We start from the raw sequence: 25333 nt of genomic DNA on the forward strand, positions 1-25333 counted from the left end.
GCAGAGGTGAAGAGAGCAAACAAAGCTCTTTGATTTCCTTTGATTGCAAACATAATTTTGGTGCTATTTGCAAAATAATTTAGGGGCAGAGTTAAAGTTATGAGCAAATTCTGAACGTAACTTCGAAGGATATTTTAAATATGTATGCAGACAAGCTCTGCCAGTAAAAACAAGATAATAGTATCTCACAGGCACTGAAATCTTGGCTTCAGCTTGTGCTACATACCCCAGCTGAGAATGTAGTGATTAAGTCATCATATCTGAGGCCTAATTCTGAAGGGTGTGCGGTTTCTCCTACACGTGGATAAAAAAACAGTTACTGGGTTTAGAATGTTTCTGTATTGGAGGTAACAGCCTGAAAAGCTAAGACTGAAATAAGAAAGGTACAGAAGTCAAATTTTATAAATTCTCAATTGCCACTCTTACTAGTCCTAAGTTAAAGCATTTGCATCCTGCTATTTGTAAAATAAAAGGAGCCCAAGAAGCTGTGCCTTGCTACAGCTCTACTGATAGACAGAAAAAATGAAGCTAGAGTGAGGGTACAGACAAAGAGTACTAAAATCTGTGAAACAAATCTCAGATTTATAAGCTGTTTCTTTGCATCTGTTTAGGTAAGACTTATGAAAATCACACAGCATCGCATACTTTTGGGTAATGGAAGAGCTGATATTTACCAGTGATCACCATATGTTAGTGCCCGAGTTCCTGTTTTTCATGAGGAAAAAATAGCTATGTGTCAAAGGCAATGCTCGATTACTATGGATTTTTTTTCAGAATAATAAGTACTACATAAGTATTTCCTTCTTTCCCCTATAGAGATAGAATTTCCATTCCAGTAAATGACAAATTACACTGACCTTGGGCCAAGATTAGCAGACCTGGAAGATCAGCTTAGTGACAAATTTAAGGCATCTCACTGTGGCTTCAGACTAGACATCACAGAAGAGGAGAGATTCTCACTGAAGCTAAGGCTTTGCTTGAGCAGAAAAATGTTCTGCAAAGCTCGCATCATGGCACCATTAGGTGAAGAAATACCATTTTAGGTTTTTTGGTTCTTGACTTAACAAATCTGCAGGCTCTTCAAGAGAAGGTTTCCACAAGCACAAATTATGGTCTAACTTCTCCTTCTCTTTGGAGGCCCACAAGTGAATATTTTCAAGTTTGAAAAAGATTCAGGCCAAAAGGTAACAAAGTTTCAGAGTGCAAAGGATAAAAGTGTATTTTATGAATCTGTGGGGGTTTTTTTAGGAGTTTCATTGCAAGGAATAAATGTGCACAGTATGACAAAGTTATAACTACCCATGAGAAACAAAGTTTTATGTGGGATTCTCTGATGCTATTTAAAATACACACTTTAAAGTGCATTTTGGAAAACATTTGTGTTCATATGACCACCCATCAGTGGTGCAACTATGAAATACAAGATGAAAAATACACAAACACATGGAGTTGGTCAAATTGTCCCTTTGTAGGAACATGTAGAAAAACTTATGTAGAAACTGGAATATCTTAATAGGAGCAGCAATAATAATAATAATACTGTCTTACACCTATTGATCACTTGCCATCTGCAGGTCACCAAAATGTTTTGTAAACAGCTTTTGCAATTTCATAGTGTGTGAGGTTATCTCCGCTCCATTTTATAAGTTGGGAAATGTCACCGGACAGTTTGGTCTGTTATTTTCCAAAATGATTGGTTTTAAAGGGCGTACGAAAAAGCTAATACCTGAGTTACAAAGGTGCTGGAATTGAAGTCAGTACGATCTGCAGGTGCTTATTTGCTCTAAAAACGGGGATAGAAATTGTAGTCAACAGGAATCACAGCAGGAATTACCCGGCACTTCAGCCACAGTTAACTGGCCTGAGATCCACAGAGCAAACCAGAACCTAGAACTCCCAAGTGACAGTCCTGAGCTTCTTATGCATTCCTTTCCAAGAAAATAGTGTAATTTATACAAATACAGTTTGTTCATTTTAGCAAAAAATAATAATAAAAGTTAATATACACAAAAATATGCATTTGCAGAGAGTAGAAGACTAAATGTATTTGGGGCTGGTCCTTTAAGCACAAACATTTAGGTTCTGGGTTGTGCTCAATTTATAGAACCCAAATTCAACATATTTTAATATACACAGTGGAACTTACATGAATGTTAGTCTAGTGAAGACGTAGTATAATATATAAGCAATGGAAAATAGCTTCTTAATGCATCTCTTCTTCTGTCGACGTTCACAGCCAACGGCTGAGTGACTTCACTCCTAATAAAGAGTACGTAGGGAACTGAACTGCCTGAAGTGGATGAAAGGATTGATGTAAATGTATTGTAAATTGAGAAAAATAGAGTAGGCATGTCACCTAAGAATGACTGGTTTGTTTGTCACTTTTTCAGGAGTTCTGCAAGGGCACAAGATACCTGGAACACTGCCGTGTCTCTTACTGCCCTCAGCTGACGGACGAAGCTGTGAAAGCAATGGCATTTCACTGCCAGGCACTGACGTCTGTCAGCAGAGCATTCCCAAGGGTATGCGAAAGAAATGGGGCGATAGTTCTGGGATTGTTAGTGCAAAGAAGTACTTAGAATTTCGTTCAGAAATTTGACCTGCTGGCATCTGTGTTTTGTCACAATTCTACAATGGACTCAACTGATTTAGAAATCAGAGTTTAAGTTCAACTGACTTTCTGTGAGTTTTAGGTTCTGAGTCTTGGCTCTCGGGAGTGTCTGGTGTTCTTCTAACGGTTGCAGTTACAACATAAAGGTGTTCATCCTGGATAAGGTAAACGTTTGTCTCTCCAGGGGTTCATGTCTAGGGAAGGGTAAAGAGAGAGAAGGTCTTTTAGTGATGCTTCCTGCAAACACTGTCTCAGCTTCTGGTGTTTTGGGTGTTTCCAAAGGATGGTGTCTTTGTTTTATTAACTCTTGGTATTTTCATTCTTGGAAAAAGTTGTTGTAGTGTAGTGTTGCTTCCATCAGTATCAAGTGGGAATATACTAAATTTATGAATACTTTTCCAAAAGTTAATATTGAACTCACCTTTAAAATTTCATCGTATTCATTGGAACAGTTTTACCCCTTTTTTCCTATGGAAGTGCTCACGTCCCTTTTCCTTCCACAATAAGATTGCAGCCATTGCTTGCCTGTGCCTTCCTCCTCTCCGACATCCATCTCCATAACCCTTGACTATCCTTTCAGCCCTCCACACAGTTCTCATCTCCTCTTATTCACTGCAGTGGCTGAACACCTTAGCGTCCTGGCCAACTAGTTTGAGCTGACCCAGCTGACTAGTTTGCTGGCCCTAAATTATACGCATTCTGATTGGTTCTTTAGTCTTCCAAAAGTTTGTAAGTTTCTCAGCTTCTAGGCCAAAACCCACAGGCTGTCTTTCAGATCTGCCAGGCCAAGGAAGTTGCTCTGTGTCTTACAATAGCTCTTGGTTTATATCTTACAGATACCTATCGTACAGCATTAATTATTATATACCTGGGTCTCAATCTGCTGTATCCTTTGCTTTTAGATAGATAGTAAGGTATTTGTCCATAATAACAGTGATAATCAAAGCTGGCATGGAGATCTTTCCAAAGGAGTTGAAGTTAGGTATCTTTGCAAGCAGTCTTCTCTGCCATGCTTTCCACTACACCTTATAGACTAACATGGAAAAAAAACAACCAAAAACAACCTAACCCCCCAAAACCTATAAAATGGCAGTAGATGCTTTTAGGCTGGAAAAATGGGAGAGTTTCTGATTATCAGAGCAGTGAATTGTAAAATAGCACGCTAGGAAAGGAGATGGGGGCAAAGTATTAAGGAGTGTTAGGATGGCTCTTGATAAAGGAATGAACTGGGTTGTTTTTTGTAGTTCCTGCAAATGGGAACAAGAAGTAAATTCAGTGACCTAGTAATCCCCTTCCAGCGCTTTGTTCCTAGATGGTATCTTTTCTTTAAACGGTTATAAAGCCAATCTGTTAACTGCTAATACCCTACTATTTTCAGAAAAGAACATCGAGACTCTTTCAAATAAACCTACACACAAGTTTACAAGTCTTTTTTTGACTTGAGTCCAGCTTGCAACTCCATAAAATGAGATGGGTACACCTGTGGTTGTTAAAACTAATGGGTCTTTCAAATACTTTGGCCATCTCTGGTGTAAATTGAGGGGATCCAGCTGCATAGTAAGGAAATATTTTCCACTCAGAGACAGTTTAAGAATGGTCAGGAGATTAAAATAAGGATGAACCTGTTCCAAAGGATATATATTAATGTCTGGCAGTCATGTCCTGTTATACTATATAAACAAAAAAGAATTTAAAAAAAATCATAGCAAGAGAACTTGGAAAAAATCAATATACAAATACATGTCCACTAAGAATGTTTTAACATGTGCTATGCAGGTTACTCTAAAATTAGAAGAGTTTATCAATTTATCATATCTACCGGGGCAAATTAATTGTCTTTGAACAAACTCCACTGCTTCAGTGAAAGCGCAGTGAGCCTCCCTGCCACGTTTCTATATTCCTAGGACAGGTACAAGTCATTTTGCAAATGCTGATACTAAAATATTCAGCAGAGCTGTTCTGAGTCTTACGCAAGAAATGAGCCTGATTCAAGACTAATTCTTATTTCATAGGAAAAAAATGAAGTTGCTGTGGGAAACATATCCTACACATGAGAAAATATAGCAAGAACTGAATATAAATCTCTGGTTAAATGAATGAATCAGCTATATAAGTAGCAAAATTGTGAAGACGCTGTTTGATGGACAATGAATTCTTTAATTCAGTACTCTTAAGGGAATAGGATTAAGTGTATGATGAATGTAGATATCTCTTAAATGCATATGATACTGATTACTGAGTTCAGTCAACAACTTTGGTTTATTTCAGTAGGAATATTAATCTCTTTATTAATATTTTAATCTACTTAGTAATTTATTGCAGAACTAATATTGAACATATAGCTAAATCTGGAATAAGAAAAGCACAGAATTATCTCCATATTCCAGGAAGACTGTATCATGAGATAGTGTGCTATTTTTTGTTCCACACCCCAAGGTCCCAGCTTCATCTCGCCTACTTGTCCCTTTCAGATTCTCGTGAGACTGGCTGTTTCATGCAAGTGAAACTCTCATCTCTCTTTCCACCATCCCACTCTGCTGATTTTAATCAAGTGTCTTTTAAAGGTCTTACCATGTCCCCTCTTAATTTCTGGTCCTGACTGAATACGGTAATTAAAGTGTATACGTAATTTATTCTTGACTGTTTCTACTGAAGTCAGTGGAGCAATTAAGTAGCTTACATGAGTGCTTATGTACCTTAAGGACTCTGTCTCATGTGTTTCCCAAATGCAAATTCCAGCATTAATGGCAATGACTATCAGTTTAGAAAAATGGAATTGTGAGGTGAAACTAAGAGCTCTACTGCAGAGATAAAGAAAAACAACTATATGTTTGAAGGGTCTTGGTGTGAGATGCTCGTTTGTCATAGAGAACTGAGATACAAAACGGTTATAACCAAACTATAAGTGCAGCCTAATAGTTTAGTGAGAACAGTGCAACGGAGAGTCAGGCTAAAGGCTCATATATGCTACATGCAAAATTATGAGGTTGGAAAATTAAACCATTCTGATTAGGTGAAAAAAACCCCACAATACTTTAGACTGTACAGGAATCACAGTTAACTAAGACCTAATATGCTCGGGATATTTAAGTGATAGTTCCTGTAAAGCCTCTTGAAGAGATTCAGAATTCTGATGTGCCAGAAATTTTACTTCCACGAAGTATTCTAAAACATAGTTTTCCCCCGCTGTGTTTTTTTCTTTTGACTATTCAATACTCTTCTAACTTCTCTGTGTCTTGTAGCTTCATTTACAGAAGGCAGATACCTGTATCCAAAACTTGGCTGCAGCTTGCCATTATCTCCAGTTCTTGGATGTCTTGGGTTGCATTCATCTTCCTGACAAAGCACTGAGATATCTTTGGAAAAGTTGTAAGCAACTCCAGATTCTCAAGATGCCGTACTGTAGAAATATTACCAAGTAAGAGGATATTTCCTATATCTTAATTCAGAGGGGGCTATAACCCAAAACCATGAGGTTTTTTTCTTCATTGGCATCAGGGTGCCATGCTGGGTATCTGGCTTGAACCACCTCCCTTCTTTATTTACCGGGTGTCCACAATGCTGCCTCAGGAGTCCTGTGGCCTGGTGTAGGTATCTACATATCCTACTGTCAGCCAGAAGTGAAGGGAAATAGGGACCCCATCTGTCTTTATGGCAGACAATGTCCTCTCAGGGAAGTTTCTACAGACACAGGATCTCATCTCGAGGGCACATGGAACCATGAAGGAGAAAATCAGACTGGGCCTAATGCTCGTAGCCATCGCGTGATGTACTTGAGCTCACTCCGAGGGTTTGCGGGAGCCCGTTTCCCAGTGACCACATGTCAGTATACAGCAGAAGCAGATTTGACCATTGATGTGGGCCTGTGCTCAAAACGCAGCATGGCTGCAGGGAATGAGTCAAGGTATCATAAGCATAGTTTCATGAAGTACAAATAAAATATACTTGTTTTTTATCTACAACTGGAAAAAAGAGGACGCCTGCCACGATGTAATCCAGCTTCCCTACTGGCATAAATGGACCCAGCCTCTTGATTCCCCACGGCATTTAAAAGCCAGTCAGCTCTGGTCAGGTTTAGACATGATTTTTCAGCTTTGTGTCTAAAAGATGCAGATCTAATGTCTGTCACCCTTCCATGGGCATTAAGAACATCACAGACCGGGTGCCGTACACCCAGAACTGCACAGTGGCCAGACACACCAAAGGGACTGAAACTATTTTGGAAAAGAACTAAAGTTTAAGCATGGCTGATATATCTGAGTGTATAACTTAATCAAACTTTGTGACTTCAGTACGAGTAAAAAATATATAATGCTATATTATATGGAAAGTATCAACCCTAGGAGAGCTCTAACCCCACTCTGACAGGACCACTGTAGATAACACACCCTGTGCTAAATCATTCCAGGGTTTAATAGTCACTGTAGAGACCACAAGACCAAGGCAGATCTTAATAACTTCGAAGATATTTCCAGTGTGCTTCATGCTTTCCAAACCGTCCTTGGTTTCTTTCCCTCTAACTGTCTCACCACAAACAATTCTGCTGTCATTACTTTTATTTTCTTTACTTCTCTCTGACTTGGTTTTCTTAATGTCATCTCAGAACTTCCATCGCAAAACCTCTACTTCTTATTAAATACTTGTAAGGTAAAGTGTTTTGAAGGATTGGTATGCAAGAGTACGAATTGAAAAAATTATTCTAAATGAACTACACTGTTCATTCTGAAAAAAGATATTGCAAATATAATTTCCTCATAACTTCCTGATTTACAGTTTTTCTCATATTAAGCCCCAAGGGGTTTTCTTTTACCCCTGGATTACTGCTGTTGACTTGCTTTTTCTGTGACTTCATATCTGTGTTCAGAGCTTTAAATAGTGTGTCATCCCTTTTGGGCTCTGGTTCCTTATACATCTTCCCGTAGAAGTGAGATGTAGTAGGGACAGAAATTTGGGCTCAGTTCCAATTTATGTTGGGTGAACCATGATCAAAGAGCTGACCTGACTTCTCAGAAGACTGTTTGCATTATTGTAGCCTTTGCAGGATGACCCAAGATTATGCCTCTGCCTCAGAGTCCCTCATGCTATGGGTTCTCCAAACATCTCGATTAAACTCTTCTGACTCAGCCAAGGAATTTCCCAACCAGTTACTTTTACTGTAAAAAAAGCCCTGGAGAGTTGGAGATCTTTACAAAACAAAAAGCAACCACGAGACACACATCTCCACCCAGTGTTATCTTTGCCCTTTTTGTGTTTTTTAGAACTAGGCAAACTTTGCCAATTTTACTTTCTTGAGCCTGGTTTTCTGGTATGCGATGGTGGATGGTTCTTTTCTTTGCCAGCCTCAGTCCCTTTGCACCGTATGTTCAATGACAGGAAACTCTTACCCTGTGCCATTTCAGTCTGGGACAAAAACCGTCAGATCAATCATGTAGAACAATTCAGCACTGAAGATTTTTTGCTTGTTCCTTCAACAGATTTGAAGAGCCTCCCTTGACCTAGCCAGGCTGCAGAATAGATTGACCATGTCAAGATCAGAGTGACTTTTCAGTGCAGACTCTAAAATTGTCTTTAGATAGAATGATATCCAGAAAACACAGGACTTCACAGCTAGATTAAGGTATATTCCACATCCTGTATGTGTCACACTATCGAAAAAAACTTTTTTACTGTAGTTCAAGGCCAATATTGCGAAGGACAATAAGAACCATTTGTTTTCTGCCACTAACGACATGAAAAGCACAGTAAAATGTGGCAGTGATGCTACACTGTTAGTCATCTTGCAGCAGATTTTCAGTAATTACTGTAAAGGCCAATGGAATCCTGGCTGCATAGGGAAGAGTGTGGCCAGTAGGTCGAGGGAGATTCTCCCCCTCTACTCTGCACTGGTGAGGCCACAACTGGAATACTGCATCCAGTTCTGGGCTCCCCAGTTCAAAAGAGACAGGGAACTACTGGAGAGAGTCCAGTGTAGGGCAACTAAGATGATTAAAGGATTGGAGCATCTCCCTTATGAGGAAAGGCTGAGAGAGCTGGGGCTCTCTAGCCTGGAGAAGAGAAGGCTGAGGGGAGACCTTATCTATGTTTACAAGTACCTAAAGGGTGGGTTGAAGGATGATGGAGCTGGACTCTTTTCAGTGGTTTCCAGCGATAGGATGAGGGGCAATGGGCACAAGCTGGAACATAGGAAGTTCCATTCAAATATGAGGAGAAACTTCTTTACAGTGAGGGTGACAGAGCACTGGAACAGGCTGCCCAGGGAGGTCGTGGAGTCCCCTTCTCTGGAGATCTTCAAGACCCGCCTGGATGCAGTCCTGAGTAATGTGCTCTGGGCAATCCTGCTTCAGCAGGGGAGTTGGACTAGATGATCTCTAGAGGTCCCTTCCAACTCTGACAACACACCGTGACATCAAAAGCAGTGACAGTACTGTCACTTGGATGTCAGATTATATTTTATAGAACTATGTATTTCATTCACAACCTGTATGTTTTTAGTAATGAACAATAAGGAACATATTGTCAGAAAAATGAACAACAGGGCCTCAGTCTGTGTTTTCAGACCAACTCTTACAATCTTACTTGGGTTTTTAGATTTTCAGACTGCAGAGGAAAGGGCTGTTTTCAGGTGTAATTTATGTTCTGTGGGTGTGAAACACATTTCAGAGACATTTCCTTCCTTGTTTAAGGAGATGGAAGACGACATCTATATACAAATCAGATTAATCTGGAGAACTAAACATGCTAGTGGCTTAGGTTCTAAATAAGCAATAGAAGAAATGTGGTTTTAGTTTAAAGTTGCCCTACAAAATCTGTAAATCATATATACTTCATTTTGCCAAAGGAATTCCCCATTATTTATTATTAAACGCTAGCCAGTCCTAGCAGACAGCTCTTAATAGCCTGAGCCTTGCAAATATTGAGGCATATCTCTTGTATTGTGTCACATTCTTTTTCAAAGTTTTATTTTTACTGTTTCGTTAGATTAAAATAGAAAACATATGGAGCCACAAATTTCTTCAAGTTTCAGTCTGATGCAGCTTCATAGGAAACACTTACGAGCATATAAATTGTCCATTCTTTCCAGTATCGGGTAGCATTTGAGATTATATTTGCCAACACACCAGCCTGGTTCCAGGTTTATTAAATATTAGAAGAAAAAAAAGTCTATGGCCTGATACCCTGCTGCATATTTCTGTATCCAGGGGCTAAACAACCTTTTAATTAATGCCGTTTCTAAATGCCATAAAGAATCATCGATAACCTGCCTCTGGGAGTAAATGGTACTGGCACAAATGCTATCTTCTACTAGAGGAAAAGAAAGCTAATTAACTGCTTTTAAAAATGTGGCTTCTGCAGGAAAAGGCTGTATTGCTCGTGATTCACTTCGGACTAATCCTAGAAGAAATACCACACGGGCATCTTCAGAGATGCACTTCTCTTCCCTGTGAAACATTCTCCTTAAACTTCAAAGCACAAATACCCTTTAAAGTCAGCTGCAGCGCTGCGAAAGGCGTGGTGCTCTATCGACGTTTCTGGGTGCAAAGCGAGGGAGGAAATCTCTCGTTGCCTTGAGAAGCCCTCGCCGGCCGGCCCCGTGCTCTCACCAAACTGCAGCTCGGCTGGAACAGCTTGGTTCCACCAAAAGCTGTTCTTTGAGAGCAAAATTAAACACTTCCTTCTTTTTTCTCTGCACTAATAAGAAACCAGTTACAATTCTTCTAAACTCGTGACTACTCTGTTAACGAGTGACTCCAACAAATACTATTACCATTTTTGTGTTTTAAATGGAAATGACATTAGGTCTTAATAGCTACAACACATTTGACATTTGGAGAACATTCTGATTTTTGTTTTGGTTTTTTGGTGGTGTGTTTTCTGATGGTTGCTGTTGGTTAGCAAGGAGATTCAAGAACTCTGTTTTCTTGAAAAAGCAGAATTTCTTAGGTATTATCCAAATAGTCACGTCTCAAGGCAGGAAGGATTTGGGAGTCCAACACACACGTAATAGGAAATGAAGACAGCCTACACATGATTTGGTAAAGGACTAAGAATAATTACTCTTAAGTTTCCTCTTGAAGAAGCAACAAAAATACCATCGTTCTGTCTTCTCACTGACTGCAAATTGCTCTTCAGAAGTGACGGCGGCTCCTGCAGCGCCATGTTTCAGCCATCCTCTGCTCTTGAACTGGATGCCATAAAAAGACACAACTACTGCAGCTGACATAGACCTCAGAATACGTCAGATTTTATGGAGTTTTAGCACTTTTTCTGACCTGGAGCACGCTTGCAGGATTCTCTCTGCTTTTCCCATTAGCTGCCTGCCTCCACTTCTCGCTTCTGCTTAATTTCTCCTGTATTATTTGCACTATAAACAGTTCTCCCATGTTTAAATTTGTCTTTTCCATTACTTTTTACTCGATTGGTTTTTTGTAACTTTACTATTTACTCTTATTTTTTTGTAACCTCATCTCAAAAAGTCTTTTCCAAAAGCTCTGCTTTTTATTATGATGCACCCAGTCAAACATTTCTGACTTTCGGAATGGCTCGGGATTCAGCCTGTGATGCAGAACTGTGCTTCCCAGCTACTCCCTCTTAGTAGAAGGGATTGAAACTTTGGGTGAGGATTCAATTAGATATTCCAGTGCTGCTCGAGCCATGTGTTTGGGCCAGTACTTTTGTCTGACTTCTTACACCAAGAGATATTTGCTTTGCCAAAGATGTAATTATTTGCTGAAATGCCTTTATTCATCAATGTGCTTGTTTAAGACACTATGTAAATAAATAAGCAGGCTCTATCATAGCACAGTATATCTTAAATAAATGACTTATTTTGCCATGTGTTGATGATTAATGAATGGCTGTTTCTGGCAAACTAATCAACTGTAGCTCCAGGCATGGGACAGCCTGAGTTTCAAAAAAAAAAAAATAGTAACAGCTCCCCTTATACATGCTTCAGACAGCCGCCATACATTGCACTTTCCATGAAAAACAGGAATTTGGACTTGGATGAGTTGATTTTTATTTTATAGCTTAGAGCTTGTAGCTCATATAAATTGCGCACACATTCCTCAATGGCACAGGCCTCCCTAATATAAAAACAGATAGAGCCTTGTGTTCATGTGGTTCGTACAGTGTGTCAGTGTTAAGACGGTTTAAAAAAATACCCCGCAGTGGTTGCAAAGGACCCCTCCTTGCTTCACTCATTTTGTGCCTTTTGCACCCCTCCTGCTTCCCCTTTCCTGCTGTGGCGGTGCAAGCGTTACGGCGCTGCCTCTTCTGTAACCATCTTCAGCGGTTTCACTTTGGGGGGAAAAAAAAAAAAACCCCATAGTAGCATTACTGGCAGATAACAGACTGCTTTAATTTGGATATTTCTTTTTTAGTATTGTCCAGATGCCATATCTTATACTGTTACAGAGCTTAGGAAGTTGGCCAGCAGGGAGAAAGGCTACCTCGCTGCGGCTGCGACACAGCAGCTCAGGTTGAATCTCCTGCAGGGGACAGGGGAGATGTGGAGCTGGCTCTTCCCCAAGAGCACGTGAGCGGGCTCAGCCCGGGGGGACTCTCTGGAGTGGAAGAGCCGGGGCTGGGGGGAGGCGAGGGGCTCCGCGCAGCCGGAGCGGGCTGGCAGCCAAGGCACAGAACTGATGGAAAGAAAGAGACGTTCAAAAGACTGAAAGTGGCGGGTTGAGTTTCTTCAGCTCGGGAAGGCAATGAAGGCTGCTGGGCTGATGCTGCCTGGAAAGGAGGGAGAGGAGAGAGTTGCTCTCCAACTTCTTTGTAGGGTCTCTCACTCAGCAGGCCCGATTTTCTGCTGTTTCCCCATCTGTTTGCTCTAGTTCATTCTTTCTGTGTTTCAACCCTGCAGAGGGGCGCTGGCCACAAAATGCCAAGGGAGCTCAGAGGGGCCATGGGTGATTTCGGAGACCATGTGCCGTTCTCTTCTGGTTCAGCTATCACAGAAGCTGCAAAACGCAGCCTTGGGGTGAGCTCGGGGCCAGCCCAGGTACCAGTGAAGCTCTGCAACGCTGCCCCTCGCGCCTTCCATTCAGTTTCAGAAACAACGCACTTTTTATAAAGAGGTGGGTGAGAGAAGATAACTACACGTGGGGCGGTCAGCCACAAAGCAAGCAGAAGGTGTACCAGCAAAGGGTAAAGACAGTTGGAGGTGCCCCAGAGACCGTCCAAACAAAAAAGTAGAGGTAGGGACCCGCGCAGTTACTACAGCCTCCTATATAGCTGTAAAAAAACCAAAACACCACCACTCTAGAGCCACTGGGGTATCTTTTGATGTAACTGGTTTATTTATCTTGTTTGGTGTTCTGTTTCCTTCACAATACAATGCTATTATTCCAATGGCATCGCCTACTCTGTCCCAAAGATCTGTGTTTTAGGCTCCTCAGCCCAGAGAGGCGCTGACAGACTCCAGCAAGCGCCGATGGGGGCCACCAAGACCATTAAAGGGCTGGAGCGTGTGAGGTGCAAAGAAAGGCTGAGAACTGGGTTGCTCAGTCACAAGAAGAGGAGACTCGGGCTGGAGGAGACCTTACTGCTGTCTGTAACTGATCAGAGGACACAGAAGAAAAGACACGGGCAGACTGTTCTCCGAGGTGCACTGATAGGACAAGTGGCAAATGTAAAGCTCTGATTACATACAAGGAACCTATTTTTTAATCAGGAGGCTGGTCAAACACGTGAGCAGGATCTCAGAGAGGCTGTGCAAGCTTCATCCCTAGAGATATTCAGAGCTCAGCTGGCAAAGCCATGACCCACCTGGTCCAGTTGGACCAGGACTAAATGATCTCCAGAGGCCCCTTCCAACCTAATTTATTCTGTAAGTCGGTAACCTAACAAATTACCTTAGTTTCAAGTTTCCACGACATCGCTTATAACGTTGGAAGCTTCAGTTGAAACAAGAAGCTCTTGCTCATTAAACTTAGCTTTTAACGTTCTTTTTAGAAACAGCCTCTGCAAGTTTTTTTTTTTTACTCTTGAAATTATTTTTTTTTACTCTTGTTGCAGACAAGCTGTCTTGAAATACGCAGCCAAATCGGAGAAACAAGAACATAGCGATGCTGACCCTCCTTCCTGGCTTGGATGTGACCGGGATGGTAACATAGTCACCTTCACCAAAAAACACACATCAGAGCCTGAATAAATAAATTCTTCAAAATGAAAGATGAAGAAATTGCACAACATCTTCCGCAGTTCAAGGGTTTTTCACTCGAGCATGAAAAGTACACTATATTTTTTTTCTTAAAACTAATCACGCTTTAATAAAAGGTGGTTTGTTGAATTAGTAGGGAATCATTGCAAATCCTTCTGGCGGGAGCGTGTGTGCCTTCAAGCAAGACAGCCGCACTGACACAACACTGTGACCGTTCAGATGCTGATTCAAGCTGTCTTCATCTTCCAGTAATGGGAAGTTTTCGTAGTCCCATGCAGAGTAAGCAATAAATAAATCCACGTGCGTTTGGGGTTCTTGTTTGCCATGAAGGTCCTCTCCAGGACATAAACACTCTGACTCCCCACAGAAGTTCACACTTGACGCGGCTGCTTCTCATCAAGTACAGTGTTCTTGAGCAATGAAGACCAGTGAATAGGTAGTGACTACTGATTGCCCAATAAACAACTATACGTGCACATTCAGGCACAGTTCTCTGCTCCTCAACACTCACTTGCGCATCCAGAGCCCTAATTCTCGTAAAAACCTCTCAGGCTGAGGTCAGGTCTCTAAGCGAGCTGATGTTTCCACGTGCAGAGCTGCGGGCTGGCTGGCAGCTGACAGCGTCAGGAGAATTGAATGAAAAGGAGAACAGATGAGAAAAGTGTTAAAGGATAAATTTTCTCCAGTTACAAGAACATGTCTTCTCATCAAACGGACAAAAAAAAAGAGCACATATGGGATTTGCCATTCAAATCCTAATTACTGATAATCCACTAATCTTTCCTTGTCTAGAGGAAAATACAAAGGTTCGCCTCACTATAGCAGACCAAGACATTACTCAAATGTCTTCAGGGAAACTCCCAAGGATTTATCTTTCTTCAGCTCATTCTTGACCTTTATGTTAAAGTTCTAGCTGGTCTCAACGTTTATTAGCTTGGAAAGGATATAATCTGAGTAGCTTTAGTGATAGCACAGTTTTTCTGATGGCTTATTTAAACTTCTTTAAGCAAATAACTACCAATGCCAATGTTTAACTCCAGCTAGGTTCAGACTATGAATGCCTTAGCTTGCTTACATGGACAAAATAACATGTTTTCTTACTGTGCTCTCCCCTTCCAGTCCCAAAAAGCACAACCTTAGTCCCAGAGGCTGGCAGGCTTTGCAGTCCAGGTGAATAACGGAACCATTAAATGGACTCAATTTTGTGAAGTGTCTGCTACGCTCTTTTATTTTCAATGCAGTATGAATTTAGAGGTGCTTCTTTCCCTTTGTCTGCAGCACTGCACACAAATCATTAATTTCAAAAAAATTTCAGGAAATCTAACCATTGCACATTTATTAATTTTGTTTCTTTTAAAAGTAGCATAATAAAAACTACTAATAACTATTAATAACATTTCTTTTAGTAATAATATTAGTAATGTTTTATCTATTAGTGTTTATATTAAAAATACATGTAATTCGCCATACACATCAGCGCCCACCTCATCCCAACAAACAGTACACACCACAGTAAACAGAACCTGGAGTTTTAACTACCCTGAATTATAGTAAAAACGCTGCCCTTGACTACTGAAGTCCATTAGCCAGGGGCAATTATACCTCTTGGGGAATCCCACAGGAAAGGAGAAGTTCATTTCATAATGTACCATTATGATCTAAAGTACACACACGTATACACAACTCAAAACCTGAGCTGACGCTCCGAATTCCTCATTGCTGCTCTCCATCCACTCAGTTGGCAGGAATTCCAATGTTTTAGTTTTAAAACACAAATTTCAGTACTTTTTTATAAGGTGCCATATATATGTACAGAAAGGCTTTTAAAAGCTCCATTTACTTTACTGTGTGTTTGCATTATGGTAACACAAAAATCATGTATGTCCTTGTGTGGGACGTACACGCTTCCCTCGCCTCTCTCATCTGCCCTTCTGTCCCAAAGAGCTTGCAGTCCCATCACGCAAGGCTGACAGGGGAAATATATCAAATAAAAAGATTCTTATTTATTAGGCAAATACTTCCGTTTGTTGGCAGCGTTTACTTTAGGGGAATGTTCATGTGGACTCTTACCTGAAGTCCAGTTGGTGGAGCATTCCTCCTTGAAATCACCCAAATTCATTGCACTTTTGAGATTTTAAAAGCTTTTCTTCGCAGCCACAGAGTGGTAGACACAGCTAGAGCTCTTATTTCTATCCACAAATACGTGTCAGGGTGACACGGAGCAAGTTCTGTCATTTCATATAAGTAGTTTAAAACATACAGTAGCCATGGATAAGACAGAATCTGCTCACAGGACACACACCAAACGAGAGACCAAATAAGAACTACAGTTGTGGAAGTGGTTTTATCCTCTCCGCGGCACAAATAAATTGGTTGAAGAAAATCCTCTACGCTTTGCATAAACTAGCGGAATTCCCACAGTACTGAGACGTTCGATTAAAAAATATAAAATAGCTTGCAGAGTGTGTCATCTTAGAAGTAAGTGTTCGGATTTTCAAATACCAGATATTGAAAATGCTTTTTATTTTTAAATGATGGCTCCAAACTTCAGTTTGAAAGTTACCAGCTTTATAACTTGACCCACTTACCACGCCAGTTCAACAAATTCTGAATATGTAAGAACTTGTCATTCCTAAGAGGCACTAAAAGGAAACCAGACCTGTGAAGCACCAGCCACTGTCACAGGCAAATCTTGGGTTAAAACACCCTCATTTTTAATATTGTTTCTTTCTTATATTAAGAATATGCATCGAAAAAGTTTCATAGTTTTACAAAATGTTCCTTTACAATTTCTTGATTTAATCTCTTCAGGCGATTTCACCTTTAAGAACTCTTCAGCCTGACAGACTGGATCCAGCTTTGGCTTTTAAGATACACTTTGCCATTTTGTGTGTCAGCCTTAATCCATTTGTCTGTTTCATTCCTTTGATTCATGTGACCTGGAAAAGAGAATTGTGTTTAGTTTAATTTGACATCATCTTCACATTGCCTTCTTTTTTCAGGCTCCCTGGAAATACTTGCAAGGCTTTTATTTGGTAGAATTTACGTGTTTTTAACAAGGGCTTCTGCCATTTCATTCGTGATACAAGTTTTTTTTGCATTAATCTCATTTCCCATATTATGTTATCACAATAAAGTTACGGTTTTTATTATGTGGTACCAGAGTTTTTATTATGGGCTAGGAAATAAGCCTACATTAGACATTAAACTGGCTAAGTAATCTGAAAATTTTTCATCTTTATTGTAAACACGGAAGAGAGACATGGGTAGGACCTGATTTTCTAGACAAGCAGACACGTTCCTGCTATTACTGCTTTCTTAGGATAATGGGTAAAAAAAACCCCACCCAGCAATGTCTGTCTTCTTACATGTTTCACATAAACGTAGCAATCCCGGTCCTGCTCTGAAAAGCTCACCGTACAACAAACAAAGGAGAAAGTTCAACTTACCCTCCTTTTACAATTAAGAAACTGATGCCAGGAGAAAATAAGTGACCTTCCAAATTTGTACAGACGATTTATGACCAAATTGGGAATTGAACTGGGATCTTTTAGGTCCCGAATCAGTGCCTTTATCACAAGATCAGCCTCCACTTTGGTTTATCTTTACAAAATATCTTTTATTATTACTTTAGCGTTTGTGTGACTGAGCGAGTTCTAAGTTTAGAACTAATTTGAGCCTGGAATAGCATGAGGGATGGCAGGGAAGCAGATTCTGAAGAAACTTTGCAAACATGCTCTGCTCTGACCTGGAGCACAGCTGAAGTTAAGTTTTGGCCACGTCAAAACCAGTGGCGAAGCTCCAACTGACATCACTGCATCGCTTTCCACAACTCAAGCCTACGTGCCAGAGCTTTTCAATAGCGTTTCAGCACTTGGGTACCTTGAAGTGAGATTAATTTAAGGTTACGGGCCAAAGCCACATCAATTCAGCAGCAGCTTGAGGTACTGTTTAAAGTATGGGATTGTCAGACTGTCCGTCCAACGCTGACGGAGCTCTCCCGCTGAATGAAGAGGTGTTTCAGTGTCCTTTGTTCTCGGACTACGACATGCCTTTAAGGACCTACATGTGGACGTCCTAGAACAATTTCTACCCTCCCGATTGCTCCAGGCAGCAGCAGTCTCCATCACACCCAGTCTCAATACAATTCCTGCTGTGAGGCACAATCCACAGTCCCGCTCCCCACCTAATTATGGACTTAAATCTATGATGAAGATCGCAAAGTTGGACAAATGTAATGTACACGACATCTGTTAAAATCTGACACTTTGATTCCTCAGGAGGCTTTCCTGACTCATTGATTTGCAGTAGTATTGTATCAGATAATATAGATCAGAAATGAAAACAAAAATCTATCTAGAAAATCTTGCTAGAAAGTTAAAGAAGAGTTTTGAAGGCACCCAGAAACAAATTACCATGAGCTGTTTTAAAGCTCAGTTGTTGTCTGAGCTCTGTTTCTCATTTTGCGTTTGCTGTGTGAACTTAGAAAAATGTTTTGTTCCTTATGCTTTTTTTGGAGATTTGCCTGTGGAGGGAATGCAGAAAATATCAAACTGCCCACAGGAAAGTGAGTGTCAAGTTCCACTCCCTCGGGATGAAAATCTTCAAACTATTTTAAGGTTATTCAGTCTATCGCCAGTAGCAGGTTCAAATCAAGCTTAAGATATTTAAATAGCTTTGTGTCTGAGGCGCTAATCAAGCAACAAGGCTTAGTTGGAGACCTTTTGATACCGTTTGGTCTTAACTGTACTCACTGCCTGTACTCTGAAGACAGAGGGAATGCAAGTGGATTTTGAGGATGACTGCTTTTGTTGTCATTAAGACAACAGCATGAGCTCAGGAGAAGACGCTCCATGGCCACCTTTTCAATTTAACACCCAGGAAAATGGGCTTTTTTACCACGTGTGGTCTCTAAAGGCAGAGAACACCGTTGCAGAACTTAACGCAGTCAAGTACTGACTGTTTATTCACTTGTCTTCCTGGAGACTGGAGAAGTTAGAGAGCTCTGTTTTCTTATCATAAAGCCCACCAAGAGGAACATACTTTAAGAGTTTCTCACTGGAATTGTTAGGACTGTGGTACATCTCAAAAAGGCTGTGAACAGCTTGAGTTAAATGCAAGCTGAAACCAATAAAAATCTGTAGGACAGCATCTCATTTAATGTGTTTTATAAAAGTTGGATGAACTTTCTATTCGACTTGAAGGAATGTAATCTTTTCCAGATACAACCTGGATCTTTGTTTGTTTTTTTAAGATACTGCTTAAGAATCAAGGCTTCACAGAGGGACAGTGTTTAGAGGGACACTGTAAAACAAAGCTCTTCCCACTCAATTCTAGTGGCAAAGAGTCAATAAAAATTGCTTCTAGGAAAGAAGGAAGGTTTTGAAGAAGTGCCTTGAGAACAGATAAAACAGGGAGGGACTTGGCAGTGAATAGTGTTACTCCTGGGACCAGACCTGCAACTCGGAATGCAGCAGCCCCGAGTCAGTTGCCCAGTGGGAGAAGGAGCGCCGCGCTTGGGCAGCTGCGCAGTTTCGGAAAAAACTGAAGTTTCAGCAGACTGACATAATACAAGCTCTTTCAGTTATTTCCCTTTTAAAGGCAAGTTACTCGCCTCACATTATTCACTGCCCCTTCAGCCGTGTTTGTATTTAACCCTGGAACTCCAGGAACATCCAGCATGACCTGGACAGGCTGGAGAGGTGGGCAGGGGAGAACCTAATGAGGTTCAACAAGGGCAAATGTAGGGTCCTGCACCTGGGGAGGAAGAATGCCAGACACCAATACAGGTTAGGGGTGGACCTGCTGGAAAGCACTACTGAGGAGAAGGATCTGGGAGTCCTGGTACATAGTAAATTATCCATGAGCCAGCAATGTGCCCTTGTTGCCAAGAGGGCCAATGGAATCCTGGCTGCATAGGGAAGAGTGTGGCCAGTAGGTCGAGGGAGATTCTCCTCCTCTACTCTGCACTGGTGAGGCCACAACTGGAATACTGCGTCCAGTTCTGGGCTCCCCAGTTCAAGAGAGACAGGGAACTACTGGAGAGAGTCCAGTGTAGGGCAACTAAGATGATTAAAGGATTGGAGCATTTCCTTATGAGGAAAGGCTGAGAGAGCTGGGGCTCTCTAGCCTGGAGAAGAGAAGGCTGAGGGGAGACCTTATCTATGTTTACAAGTACCTAAAGGGTGGGTTGAAAGATGATGGAGCCAGTGGTTCCCAGCGATAGGACGAGGGGCAATGGGCACAAGCTGGAACATAGGAAGTTCCATTCAAATATGAGGAGAAACTTCTTTACAGTGAGGGTGACAGAGCACTGGAACAGGCTGCCCAAGGATGTCATGGAGTCCCCTTCTCTGGAGATCTTCAAGACCCGCCTGGATGCAGTCCTGAGTAATGTGCTCTGGGCAATCCTGCTTCAGCAGGGGAGTTGGACTAGATGATCTCTAGAGATCCCTTCCAACTCTGACAATTCCGTGATTCCATGACTTCTGTGACCTTAGAGTAACCAGTACAGAATTTCTGATAACGAAAGCAGCTGAACACACCCGTAAAGCCTTGTACAGAGTGTAGGAAGCTCATGCAGCCAGCTCCCTCCTTACACACTGGCTTTGAAGCAACCCTACAGGGTTAGTCCACAGCACTTTATAGGCCGCTCTCCCAGTACTGGAGGAGAAGCTGTTAACTGACCAGTGAGAAGTAAGTTATTCCTGGAGGTAGGAAACCCAAAAAGTCAGAGACAGGACAGTGGTATCACTGTCCATCTTTTTCAAGGGAATCTGTTAATTAGATAGACTGTCTCTCTCCAGAGGCACATGAGGAGAAAGGTCATCTAAGGAGTTCCTAATGATTAAAAGAATACTTGGATGCTGGATCAACCCATAAGGTAGAGGCAACATCTACCTGGAAACTTTCACAGGAGAAAAAAGGTTAGAGATTCCTCTCCATCCCCAAGACAGACATCTGAGGGAAGGCATAAGTTAACATGAAAGACAGAGGCATACTACCTGTGTGGATGGTCACCAGAAGGCATGGCTCAGAGGAGCCACTGTTCAGATATGGCTCAGCAAAGCTCTAGTGCTGTAGATGGGGTGGGATTAGTACCAAAAGCTAAAAATCCTGTTAACTGCTAAAACTATTGTCATGCTGGATGAAATAGGGAGCAAGAATGTCTTGACTTAATTGAGGGAGGCGATTTTGCCCCTCTACTCTACACTGGTGAGACCCCACCTGGGAGTTGTGCATCCAGCTCTGGAGGCCCCAACATAAGGAGGACATGGACCTGTTGGAACGGGTTTAGAGGAGGGCCATGAAGATGGTCAGAGGGCTGGAGCACCTCTCCTATGAAGACAGGCTGAAAGAGTTGTGGTTGTTCAGCCTGCAGAAGAGAAAGCTCCCGGGAGACCTTGTAACGGCCTTCCAGTACCTAAAGGGGGCCTACAAGGAGAGATGGGGTGGGGACTCTTTATCAGGGAATGTAGTGATATGATGAGTGGTAATGGTTTTAAACTGAAAGAGGGGAGACTTAGGTTAGATACTAGGAAGAAATTCTTTACTGTGAGGGTGGTGAAGCACTGGAACATGTTGCCCAGGGAAGTTGTGGATCCCTGGAGGTGTTCAAGGCCAGGCTGGATGGGGCTTTGAGCAACCTGCTCTAGTGGGAGGGGTCCCTGCCCATGGCAGGGGGTTGGAACCAGATGATCTTTAAGGTCCCTTCGAACTCTAGCTGTTCTATGATTCTAAGATTTTAAGACAATCATTCCCAAAGAGCATGTTCTTTGTAAAAGGACAGAAAAATATAGAGGTTCATTTCCCAGCTTGAGAAAGTAAGAATAGGGAGACACAATAACCTACAAAGACAAACATCCACAGCCTCTGAGGAGCACCTGTGACGCTGTGGGACTTTTACCAAGGAAACTCATGCAAGTGCTAAAGCCCAGATGGAGTAAGCGACTGCCAAAGTTAAAAGCTCACTTGGCACCAAGTAGATGGATGGCATCAGGTCAAAGGTTGCTGCTGGATATGAACTTGACACTAGAACTGGGGCCAGTGATGGAGAAAGATCTGGAATCAGATGAGTCTCTGGCACCACTCAGAGACTTAAGATTTACATGGTGTAAAGAAAGGGGTTATATTCCAGACAATTGAATTTGGAAATTGACACCATCAGCTATAAGGACCAAAGAAAGTCTCTGAACAATTGCAAGACTTTTTCCAGCAAGTCTAGTTGTCAACACACAAGCTGGCTATGGAAGTGGGCGGAAGTGTGCCCACTGCTGCATTCATCTAGTCCCCAAATTCATCCACCCACATGCCTCATAACCTTCCTCTGAGTTACTCTGGAGTGGGTGGGAGCAGATGGTCACATCAACTTAGGACAGGAGAAAACGGGGCTGAAAGCAGCCTCCTGTGGACACACAGTATTTAACCTGACACGCTTGCCTGTTCTCCACAAGCTGCAGTACTGACGCTCCTACAGCCTCGCCAGATGAGTGCTTAATACCAGAAAGTTTATCCTACTATTTAGCTAAGTTTTTTGTACAGTAAGGTCAAATCATAATTTCTAGTCCTATCGCCAGAGAACAATTTATTTCTTCCATCTCTGCAGCAATTTCTTATGTACTGGAAAAGTGCCTCTCATCTTCCCTCATTTTTCTTTAGACAAAAGTGACACGTTTTTCATTCTTCCCTCACAAATCATGTTCTTAGGCCACTGATCATATGTTCTCCTTAGGAGTCTCTACAGTTGTCCACATCCTTTTTGAAGTACAGTACTCAAAACTGGACACCTTCCAGCAAAGTATTACTAATGCCACGTAAAGCCGAGGGATTGAGTTTTACAGAACAGTCGTGTTAATTCACCGTTTATTCTTTGCAACTGTGTATCCTTATTGTTTACTGATGTTTTTATGGAACTATTTCTCCTTTTGGGACCACACAGGTAATTATTCCTACCTTTGTACTTTGAACTTAAAAGGACTTATTGGAAAAACGACCTAAAAAGCATATAAATAAAGATTGCTTGAATTTTAACCCTGCTCTTCAAAATGTTGTAACCCCTCTGGCATGACACTCTCCTACGCTCTTTTTCTGCTTGAATATTTGACGCATTTTAGCCCTTCACTTTTTCAGCCCTTCCCTTTTTCAACCCTTCCTCTTACCATATATAGTTCCAGATATAGTTAATGATCCCTACAGGCTTCTTCAATCAGCTGATTTAAGAATACAGGCAGACCTAGAGACATGGGGAAGGCACAGACATTGAGCAGCAAGGGCCAAGCAGAACCCTCTCTTCCTACCCTCTTTGCCAGGGAAAGGAAAAGAATGCCTTGACATGGTGGCCATCAGAAATCACTGGAGTTACTCAAGCACTCTCAAACTAGACAGCTGGACCAGGGCTTAGCATGGAAAAATCTGTTTTTATACCAGATTTTGTTATATGATACATACTACTTCTAGGAGTGCCTGCTGAAGTCAATGGAAACAGATACCTTATCCTTGCAAATTCCTCTGCAGAGTAAACTCCCTGGCACTGCTCTCTAGTTCCTTCCCTTTCTCGGCACACGTCCCAATTCTGCAGAAAAGTCCCTTCCTGTTCTAAAAGAGCAAAACACCTTTTCATGCTCTCCTCACTCTGCCTCTAGAGCACTCACTCCAGGCTTTCATCATCTCCCTTTGACTAAATCCCGCTCTATTCCTTGTCTGTCTTACGAAACCCTGGATACAAGTGCTTGTGGACTGTAGTGTACTGATTCCTCACTCAGGCTGGAAACGGGAGCTGTGAAGCAAGGTGATGGCAGACACCATAACCACCGTAACAGTGGTAGGGAAGGCTTTCCTTGAGCAGGTGACAGACGAGGTGCACGTTTATCCAAGTCACAGAACTCAACCCTGTCTTCCCACTGGAGAGCCTCCGCTCTGACATCTCTCACAATATTCCCAAAGGCAAGTAAAGTTTCCTGAAAGCAGCCAGTTCCTGCATTATCCACGTGAGAACCAGCCAGTTTCTGAAAATTCATCTACTTTTAAGTAACCTTTGAGCTCAGAAGCATAAAAATCTAAACTGCCATGCTCTTGTGATACAGACTTTTTTTTCCACTTGGCAAAAACCCTCTTCTCTCTCCATTTTCTATTTCTTTATTGGCAGAAGGAGGACAGCTATAGACTCTGTACCTAAAACATAAAGAGTGGACAATGTTTCTATGACATAATGATTTTAAATTATTTCAGAATCTACTTGTCCAAGAAAATTCTCAAATACCAACTTTAAGAAGAAGAGATTGTTGAGAATGAGGGGACAAGTGCTTGGCCTGCAGAAAGAATACACTGTCCCGACGGGATAAGGTAAAGAGAAGGAGAAGCAGGATGCATCTCCTGTGCCATCCCAAAGGCATGTTACCAACTTGGCACAGAAAGGGGAGGCGCTGTTTTCAAGGGTAAGAAAAGCAAAGCAGATGTTAAACCCAACAATTTCATCTCTCTTCAGGTTTGTTGCTTCTTACTGACCAGTGACAAAAAGGGAGGAGAGCACTGCTATAAATCATTGGTTACGTTATATGAGAAAACACTCAGCAAAGCTAAATGCCAGGTATAAAGACAGATGAAGATACATTACTTCAGGCCAGCACTCGTTCAGCTGAATTGTATCCTGCAGAAAATCCATTCCGGGGCCTATTTTTCATTCACCTGTATTATGATCAATTTAGATCTATGTTTAATAATGTTTTTTTATGCAATGCTGTAACCTCTTTAAAAAACTGAAAATCAGTGGCCTAATGCTGTTGCCTCTGCATAGTTCTTGCTGATCTCCATGCTTTTGGAATTTTGTTTATTTGAGGGTTAACTAGAGCTACTTTCAGCCTCAACTGCCAAGACCATTTCCATACAGAATGGTGGGTTGAAAAATTGCATCCACTTCAGCGATGACTGTCCTACATAAACACTGACTGGGTCGAGAAGCCATCCAGCTGGGTGTATTTGAGACACCACTCTTATCTTAATGTTGCCAGAGCTACAAGATGATTGACTGGCTACTGGTCCTCATTCACTGGGAGAGGTGGTGTTTTACTGCTGATGCAATTCATTCCATAGAGCTCTGCTGGAATCTGGGACCCTTCCACAGGTTTCTAGCCTGACAACTTCCAACCATAGCTTTTTTAAAAATTGTATTTAATAACCACTAGTAAATTTGAATGGTAGTTACTGTTCAGGACCAGAAGAAATACACCCATACTCTTCAAGACTACTATTTTATATAAGGCGGCTAGATATTAAAATTTCATACATACACTTCTAACATTTCTTGACTTTGAGATGATCATCTTACATGGGGGAGGAAAAGAAGTTTTGTGCACATTTTCTAAGGTATAAAACCAAAGAAAAATTCAAAGCCTCACCCAATCTGCTATCCCATCAGGTCATACTGACATAACACATTCAAAAACAAAGCTGGAGCCTTCAGACACATTACGTTAGTGTTTTCTCTTGAGCAAACCGAGTAATTGGTAACAGCAACAACTTCTAGATAGACATGTCTGGAGAGGAGGAGAGAAACACGCACC

General features: G+C 41.6%; 2 protein-coding genes across 2 annotated transcripts in view; one reads left to right on the forward strand and one right to left on the reverse strand.

The window, feature by feature from the left end:
* Nucleotides 1-13766, forward strand: part of FBXL13 (F-box and leucine rich repeat protein 13) — a 41450-nt gene extending 27684 nt beyond the window's left edge. The window contains 3 exon segments of the mRNA XM_074167690.1: nt 2391-2522; nt 5854-6029; nt 13631-13766. Coding sequence (XP_074023791.1) covers nt 2391-2522; nt 5854-6029; nt 13631-13766 — 444 coding nt within the window.
* Nucleotides 13767-14981: 1215 nt separating this feature from the next.
* FAM185A (family with sequence similarity 185 member A) overlaps nt 14982-25333 on the reverse strand; it is a 48371-nt gene continuing 38019 nt past the window's right edge. The window contains exon 8 of the mRNA XM_074144557.1: nt 14982-16714. Coding sequence (XP_074000658.1) covers nt 16599-16714 — 116 coding nt within the window. The 3' untranslated portion in view covers nt 14982-16598. The remainder of the gene's footprint in view (nt 16715-25333) is intronic.

The sequence above is a fragment of the Numenius arquata genome, chromosome 2 (assembly GCF_964106895.1).
Source record: "Numenius arquata chromosome 2, bNumArq3.hap1.1, whole genome shotgun sequence".
Lineage (NCBI taxonomy): Eukaryota > Metazoa > Chordata > Aves > Charadriiformes > Scolopacidae > Numenius > Numenius arquata.